Genomic DNA, 9,227 nt, shown 5'->3' with positions numbered 1-9,227 from the left:
TAGCTTTTGTTTTACTTATTTGTGGTCTACCTCTCCCACTAGAACATAAGCTCCATGAGGGTAGCAATTTTTGGCTGTTTTGTTCATTGCTGTATCTCTGGCATTCAGAACAGTGCTTGGTACAGAGCAGAAACGTAATAAATGTTTGTTGGATGAATGGACAAAAAGTCAACACAACTGCAAACAAACCTCTGCACATCTTTATTAAAAACTGTCAATATAGTGCAAAAATAACTTCAGTGATATAGAAGTACAACTCTAAAAAATTAATTTCCACGCAGTACAGTATATAAAGTTTTAGTAATATTTATTAAAGTATTTGAAAATATTCGAAGTATAAATCCTCATTTTAAAAGTGTTTAGTGCTGAATAATTTTTCTTAGCTTTCCAACATTTTGTACAGTAGAGGGTATGATTTAGATGACTCCACTGTTTTCAACCAATGGATATTGAATAATAAGTAGTGGTAGTAGTAGTAGTAGCAGCTGCTAACACTTTGATAGCACATCATGTGTGCCAGGCACTAGTTAGAGGGAAATCACACAGACAACAATAATTATTCACAATGTTATTTTCAAGAATGTTCAAAGTGCACAAACCTAGTAAATTGGTTTCATAGCTCTTCCCATTTGTATCAGAAATATAAAAAAGCAGGGACTGCAATTTACTAACTTGCCAGTATGCATCATCCTTGAGGTCCCTTGGCACAAAAAGAGAAATTCTCTAACATGACAAACAAAGAGACAAAAAAGAGAAATGGAGAAATGGGGGTTGAAATCTAAAATGTAATTTTGTGGGGGGATGGGACTAAAAAATATATGATGGTGGTAAGACAGCACTTGCTTTTTTTTTTTTTTTTTAATGCTGGAAATATAGTCTTTTGCATTACAGTCTTTGGTGAAAAAGAACGTTTGCAGGATGATAAAATCCAACCTAAGAATGTTTCTATACCTGCAAAAGCATTCTATGTCCCTCTTTATTTAAAGTTGCAGACAGGCACTTATTGTCCAGTGAGGCGCATCTACTCTCAGGTGTGAATCTGAACATATATGGAAAAATGAGCAGCTAAGTTTACAGTACTTACCACACTTATTTTGATATCTATTTAGAGATAAGAGCCAAGATAATGTTTGGTTTTCTTTCTTAAAAATACAATGTCTCTGCAACATGCACATTACAGAGCACATCTGCAGTACTTCACAGGACTTGGCTTTATATAAGATCAGTAGTCTGTCTTTTTATTTCAGTTATTAAATAGTGGTCTTCTGATTCTTTGAGACCAGGAAAACAGTTCAACAGATCAAAATTTCACTAAGTGAAACAAAAAGTTCCTAATGGTAAGTCCAAAGTTCAGTCTGTTTGAAAATCTGAGGTGATCCATGGCTGCATTTATAAATAATTCTCCATATTAAAAATAGCTTCATGGTGTTTGAGGGAACATTATCAAGAAATTTAAGACATTTACTAAATACTCTTAAACAATACTTTGATACTTATATATGTGCACAAGCAGTCTTAAGACAGTAGTAAAGAGTCTATCATTTGACTAAAATTATAATCTGAAGGGGAGGTTATTGCAAGCCATTTTCTACCAAGTTTCTTGCTCTGTTTTGAATGCCAAAATTAAGGCCCACAAATCACTAATAGGACAGGTATAGTGGTTTGCATCTTCAACACCTGGGGGGAAATCTCAAACTCATGACAGAGGGATAATAGTGTTTCTTCTAAGACCAAATATTTAAAATGGTGCATCCACTATGTTTTTCAGTTAATTCTGATTAAGCTGGAGGTCTCATGCTTGAGGTAGGGAAAGGCAGAGACTGGCTTTAGATGTGCTGGTGTAAATTGCCTTCGAAAGGTAAATCCTGACGAAGAGAGAACCCAGTGCTATAAAGTCATGGGGGCATCTGAGAATTCAGGAGAATCCACTGGGTAAATGTCAATTAAGAATTGTCATGTTCTTCCTTCCTTTCAATCTGCCAAATTCTGACAGCTAAAGAAAATTCTGATCTTAGTAACTTTCTTTCTCTACTCATGGTTAAATAAATTATTGTTCATTAAATAATTAAAAATTATTGTTCATTGTACCCCTTTGGGGAAACCCAATACATCCAGATTTGTAAGGCAAAACTTTGTATTGATTGGAAGTCACCATAGAATTTCTTTAATTAACTTTTTCAGTGTTTTCAACATGATAGGGTTTTTTAAAAAAGATTTAATACAACTTTCCTAAAATTCGTGAACTTGTATAAAATGTGTGTATACCTGAACATATTTCAAAAAAGAGAAAAACAATGAAAGTATATGAACAAATAGTTTAAAAATATATATCCTAGTCAAAATAGAACTGACCTGAATGAGTAAAGAAAATCAAATAAATAAAAAAGTCAGTTTAATTTTCACTCCTCTCTTCCCCCACAGTGAGGTGTCTACTAAAGTACCCAGAAGAAACATATCTGATCTAAGAAGGAATCAGTGCTCAACATTACAAATAATTTAGGTACCAAACAATAGGTTAGAGGGGGAAAACTGCACATTTTACTGAAGAGGATCTTTAGACACCTCAAAGCAATCATTTCATTTGTACATGAAAAATCTGAGCTCAGAGAGGTACAAAAACTTGCTCATGGTCACAACACTAATTAGTAACAGAACCTGGTCATCTCTTCCCAATTTCATGATTATTTTGCCAGATATCAATATTAGTCTTGATAAAAATACACAAAAAATTGGGTATTTTTCCAAGATAAACATTCTTATATTAATTTTACATAAAACACATCACATTATTTCAAATCAGTAAATAAATTAATGTTATATACCAAAATGGAAAATAAGTTAACAATCTCTTTTTCATATTTTGATCAAGTATTTTCTTCAAAAGTCTCAGAATAAGATTTAGTGCATCAAATCCAGCAGCGTATCATCTCAGTCTTCATCAGCCTTATGCTCAGTATTGATTAGTGAAAATAAGTTAAACCTTATCTCTTTGTGAACAGATCTCAGCAGTTCTAACCCTGCTTGATGGTCTATGCACAGTGTTGCTATGCATCAAGAAAATACAGCTACAAGGTTAATCCAAAGAACAGTTTAAAAGCCATTTCAATGGCAATTTCTGTAACTGAGTCATGAAAACAGACATAAAGTTCTTGAAGTTTGGGATGAAGAAAGAGTCTCCTGTAGAGAAAAAGAACATATTAATTTCAGAAATTCCAAGAAGGAAAAAACTCCAACTCTCCAATATATTTTACTACATTTTTTTGGTTTCTGAAAGAATAAGTCATAAATTCAATCACTAGTCTAAATCTACAGATTTAGGGGGAAATGCAGCTAGATTTATAATTAAATAATCTATGCCTTCAGTTTAGTTCAGTTCAGTTGCTCAGTCATGTCCGACTCTTTGCGACCTCATGAATTGCAGCACGCCAGGCCTCCCTGTCCATCACCAACTCCCAGAGTCCACTCAAACTCAAGTCCATCGAGTCGCTGATGCCATCCAGCCATCTCATCCTCTGTCGTCTGCGGGGAGCCGGTGAGGCATTCCACTCGTGACAAAGGTCATGAGGAAGGAGGCTCGGCATACGCAAAGGCGGGATCGAGCCTCAGGAGTCCCCCCGGATATTCTCGAGCATTTTCCCCCAAAAAACCAGAGTCTGCCTACTTTATTGCTTTGTGCTCTCACCTCTGACTTTACTGGGGGCTGTCCCCTACCACCGTCTCTCTCTCTCTGTGTCAAAGAGTTAACTTACAGCTCCAATTAATAAAGTTCCTGGGCAATTAGGAGTGTTTAAATCCAAACCCCTCTGATGGCTCTCTAACTCGCCTGACAAGTTTACCCGGACTCCTGCAGCTATGCATACGATTGTTTACAGTCTCCCAGGAGAGGCATGGGAAGCTTAAGATATTCAAATAGCTTAGAGCCTCTCAGAGAGTTAAAAACTGTCAGAATAAACTAGTAAAGGATTTCATTGATGAGTCAATGCTTGTTGCCAAGTTTTCACATCCCCTGAATTGTATCCTTGAATATGTATCAATTAATAGTGGGTATGTAGAAAAAATAAGTAGTGGCCTTGGTGTTAGTAACTTTAGACCCTTAAGGTAATAAATTCTTTCTTTGTTGTAAACCCATTACACATCCGCCCTATAGGAATGCAATTTTATCTTTGGAAGATGGTGCCAAACCTTGAAATAATTACTCTTAGAGAAAGTAAGTCTTTGTTGATAAGTCCTTGTCAAGAGTCATAAAATGTTAGTAGGCCTTCTGGCCAGAAGATGATGTAAATCACCTAAACCATTTGTATACGATACATTTGCAGGAAAGAAACCTTGGTTTTTGATAAGAACCAAAGACTGCTGACTTTGCATCCCCTATTATCCTCTATGTGTAACTTAGGGTATAAAAGCCCCTGTTAAAAATAAAGCTACGGGCCTTGTTCACCAGCGCTTGGTCTCCCCATGTCATTCTTCCCTTTAACTTCCAGCTGAGTCTCCATCTGGAGCGCGGAACCCACCACGCTGACTAATCATGCCTGGGCTTCTAAGACCCACTCGAGAAGGTGTCTAGGGTGAGACACCTTCCGCTATTCGAGAGGGCGCCTGCGGCCTACGTCAGTGGTGCAAACTTCTTGTCTTGAAGTTTTATTGGTCTCCCGCGTAAACCAAGCTACTCAGCTTCTTTTCTCCACTGAATTTTCCTACTGAGCTATCCTCATTCTATTGTTCTCTATATCTCTAATTAGCATATAAATAGTCGCCTAGGCCGTCTCTCCTTCGAATACCCTGGATCAGCTGGGGCTGGTCCCCAGCAGGTGGCGCCCGAGACAGGGACTTTCGAAGGTAAGCTCCCAGCAATTGGGGTCACCAGCCCTATTGCCCCCCGTTCTCGGAACAACTGGGTGACCAGCCCTCTTGTTCCCCCACGGAGCAGTTTGGGTGACCAGCCCTACTGCTCCTCCCTTGGAACAGTTCGGGCCATCAGCCTACTGTTCCTCCCCCGGGACAATCTGGGTCACCAGCCCTATTGTTCTTCCAGTGTTCGGGACGGCTAGGACCCCACTCAAGGGTGCCGCGGACCCCCCTGTAGGATAGACAGGGCGAGAGGAGTGGGAAGTGTTGAAAGTGTTAAAGAGTTAGACTTAGAGAGAGAAAACAGTTTCTGAAGTTAAAAGGCCAAAGAAAAGCCTGATCTTTTGATAGCTTAAAGCAAAATCTTTTACTATACTTAATTTTCTGACATGGGTAATACTGAATCAAATGAAAGACAGCTCTTTATAGGAGTAATTTTACAGTTATTAGGTAAAAGAGGAATCAAAGTTAAAAAATCTGCCATTCAATCATTTCTTTCATTTGTACAAGAGCACTGTCCCTGGTTTCCAGACGAAGGCTCTGTTAACTTAGATGTCTGGGAAAAAGTAGGAAAACAGCTAAAAACTTACCATGCCGAACATGGCTCAGAAAAGGTGCCTAATGACGCCTTTTCCTTATGGAATATCATTAGAGATGTCTTAGACCCTGCCCCTGATTCAGAAAAAGTACATCTTAAAAGTGACAGTGAAGAAAATGCTGTAGTTAAACCTGCCCCTGAATCTAAAAGAGTAACTTTTAAAGAGGAAAATGAGGTCAAAACTGTAGTTAAACCTGAGGAAAATGAGAAAAACGAAGACCTGCCTGACTATCGGCAACTAAGAAAAATGTTAGCAGCCGTGACTACTCAGGAACAACCTAAAGATAGGGATGAGGAACAAGATCAGCCTTCCCCAAAACAAAAAGAGAATTTAGGCGAGATAACAGCTAAATATCACTCTGATGGAGATCGGCATCTCTTAAACAAAGATGCCCCAAAAGGCCTAAGAGAAACTTCCCCTGTCAGACCATCCGCTCCTAGGAGCTTGAGGGAAACATCCCCGATTAGACAGTTTGTAAGATTTAGTCACCAAACAGTTAAAGGATCTCCGGAGCAGGAGAAGAGAAATACGGGACGCTCCCATCCCTCCATGCCTCCTCCTCCGTGTGGGGGTAAAGGGCCTCCTCTAGGAGTTTCCCGGAGAAGGGTTTTCTCTAGTCCCAAGGATAAATTTGATCCTCACCTTGAGGCTTCTTTTCTAGTCCCCTCTGCAGTTTAGATAGGGTAAAGAAGGTACAAAATAAATAAAAATATTCTCAAAAAAAAAAAAAATTAAAAAATGGGTTTCTCTGCATCTAAGAATAGACAAATGTTTATTGGCTCTGTGAAATATGATTAAAAATGTCCTGGACCCCTGTCATGAGGCTGTTAAATAGCCTTTGAGGGAGGCTATAGCGGTAGATAGTGGTGAGTCTCCACTTTCTGCATAGATCATAATTTCTGCTATTGGGGAAAAAAAAAAAAAAAAAGGAGGGAGAAAGTGCTTTACCTCCCGAGGAAGGAGAGGGTTTACAGGACGCTGCGGCCGAGCGCCCTGGCGAGCTCCCTCCCCCTCTGCGCAAACCTTTAAAAAACTTATCCACCACTTTCTGATTTAAGGTGATCGCCACCGCCTCCGTTTGTGCCTCCCAGGACCCAGGAGTTCCCCACTTTGCCCCCAAAGCCTCTCAAAGCGTTGCCTAAGCCTGAGGAAGATAAAAAGTTTTTTGAACAGTGGAGCTTTTAAAACAGACTGCGTGCACAATATGCAGAGCATGCTTCTAAGAGAAAACCCCCTCGGGGGGGGTCTCACCCAGGCTAGGAGAAAAGCGAAACCGCAAGGGGATTTAGCAACAATATTAACCCCTGATGTGCCGCTTACTCCAATTCCAACGGGAGTGGCTGGCCCCCCGCCTTTGGACATTGTAAGATCTGTCCTGGGGCATAGCTCGCTTTCTTTTCAAAAAAAAAAAAAAAAAAAAAAAAAAAAATTCGGTGGTGCATGGTGTAGTAGATTCTGATTATATTGAGAAATTAAAGTCTTGATATCACCGCCTACCAAAACTGTACAAATTAATAAAGGTCAAAGAGTAACACAGCCTTTGCTTTTACCTTATTATCAGACAAGAAAAAACTTGACTTCTCAAGTTAAGAGCCACGAAACATTTGGATCTAGTGATCTAGCCTTTTGGGTGCAGGAAATTACAGCTCCTGGCCAACACATACTACTGAAAATGAGTTGGTGGGATTAGAGAAAGTGGTATGTGAGGGGGGGATGCTATACAGGTGGTACATTTAACAATACTTTATATATTGTTATAAATACATAATATAAATATATTTGCCTAATTACAGTTTGCCTAATTAGGTATGGGTATAAATAAAATATAATAAAGGTATACCTAATTCTACTTATAGATCTATACTTAATTTGTATATAAATTAATATGTATACTATATATACATATATATATACTGTATAATTAAATGTATATTGCAGTAATATAATGTGTGTGGCTGATATTAATTGGTATGGATTGATGTGCTGTGATGATATATGTTCTATATACTGTATAATTGTATGTGTGTGACATGTATTATTACAGTACACTGGTTTGTGTTGGTTGGTATTAGCTGTGTACGTGTTGTATTGCTGTAATATATATTAATTAATATATTAATTATAAAGATTAATTCAAATATATTGATTTATATATATTATATGTCAATAAGTTTATACTTGTTGCCATATATAAATACATATATAAATACATTTTACATTTAGGTATGTCTGTATACCAAAATGAGATAAGGAGGTTATACATTTATTACTTAAATTTATACAGAGACCTAAACTAAACATTAGACCTAAATTAACATGTCCCTAGGAAAACAGCTGGACAAATAGTAAAGTTATGTCCAAATTGTAATTAATCACTTAAAGGTAAACACACAGGAGCAGACTACAATGATGAGACACTAGATGCCTGAATTACAGGCTACGACTCGGCCCCTGGTCAAGTAAAAAGACCTCCTTACTGGAGAGTGAAAAGGGCCAGATGTGTTGCTAACTTGTGGGAGAGGGTATGCTTATATATTTCTACAGAATGCAGATTCTCCGATTTGGATCTCAGAAAAATTCGTCATGTCACATTCCCCAAAGACCAGGTTCGCGGCGCGCGCACTCGCTCGCTCCCCCTCCCCCAGCCAGCTCTCTCCGCCGCCAGCGGCGCCCTGCACCCTCCTTGCTGCACCCCGAGACCTAGAGCAAAGAAGTCTGTGCGGCGAGTGAGGGCCAGAGAGGAAAGCGCGCCCGCGCAGTGCAGTCCAGACCAGCGCGCTCCCGCCGCCGGCGACAGGAAAACGCCCCGAGCCCAAGCGGCGGCGGCTAGCCCGAGTCCGCGAACCCCGCCCCTCCGCCCGCCGTAGACGCCTCGGCCCACAACCTGCCGTTCGCGTTCTGCCTCCTGATGCTGCGGACACTGCTCCGCCGAGCCGATGCCTACAGCTGCTCCTTGTTTCATCTTGTTTAAATCCTCAATATAATGTTTGCTCCTTTGTGGTGGTGTTGTGAACAAATGTATGCTCTCATCTTGTTTAAATCCTCAATATAATGTTTGCTCCTTTGTAATGTTACAACGTCCACCTTATCTTATGATGTAACCACTTATTGAATTATGCTCTTGCTGTATTACAACAACTGCAGGATTTAATGCGAACACGACGGTTTGTGGGCTTACTTATCTTGGGAATAGCAGCTTTGATAAGTGCAATTACTTCTGTTACTGTGGCAGCAATATCATTGACTCAACAAGTACATACTGCTCAATATGTTGATTCTATGTCCAAAAATGTTTCTTTAGCATTGGCAACACAGGAAGCTATAGACAGGAAATTAGAGATGAGGGTAGACGCCCTAGAGGAAGCAATAATACATATTGGGACTGAATTGCAGGCTTTAAAGGTGAAAATGGCATTGTCCTGTCATGCTGACTACCGGTGGATATGTGTAACACCCCTGAAAGTAAATGAGACAGATTTTGAATGGGAAAAGATTAAAAACCATATTTCAGGTATTTGGAACAGCTCTGACATTAGCTTAGACTTAGGGAAACTTCACAATCAAATAGCAACCCTGGAACACTCCCGATTAGATTTTACTGCCGCTGGAACAGCAAATGATTTCTTCCATACTTTCTCTAACTACATTTCAGGAAAAAATATTCTGTCTACCTTCCTCGGCTACGCTACCTTGGCTGTTTTAATTTTATTTCTAATAATCATTCTTCCTTGTATTGTCAGGATTCTTCGGCAGAGCATTCAGAGGCTCGCGACTGAGCTACAT

General features: G+C 39.4%; 1 protein-coding gene across 2 annotated transcripts in view; it reads right to left on the bottom strand.

The window, feature by feature from the left end:
* Positions 1–178: 178 nt before the first annotated feature.
* Positions 179–9,227, bottom strand: part of INTU (inturned planar cell polarity protein) — a 99,442-nt gene continuing 90,393 nt past the window's right edge. For both annotated transcript variants that reach the window (XM_027567310.1, XM_027567308.1), the window contains exon 16: positions 179–3,177. In XM_027567310.1, coding sequence (XP_027423111.1) covers positions 3,066–3,177 — 112 coding nt within the window. In that variant the 3' untranslated portion in view covers positions 179–3,065. The remainder of the gene's footprint in view (positions 3,178–9,227) is intronic.

This window comes from Bos indicus x Bos taurus, chromosome 17 (assembly GCF_003369695.1).
Source record: "Bos indicus x Bos taurus breed Angus x Brahman F1 hybrid chromosome 17, Bos_hybrid_MaternalHap_v2.0, whole genome shotgun sequence".
Classification (NCBI taxonomy): Eukaryota; Metazoa; Chordata; class Mammalia; order Artiodactyla; family Bovidae; genus Bos; species Bos indicus x Bos taurus.
The sequence above is the reverse complement of the archived record's forward strand: the minus strand, read 5'-3'. Positions and strand labels throughout refer to the sequence as shown.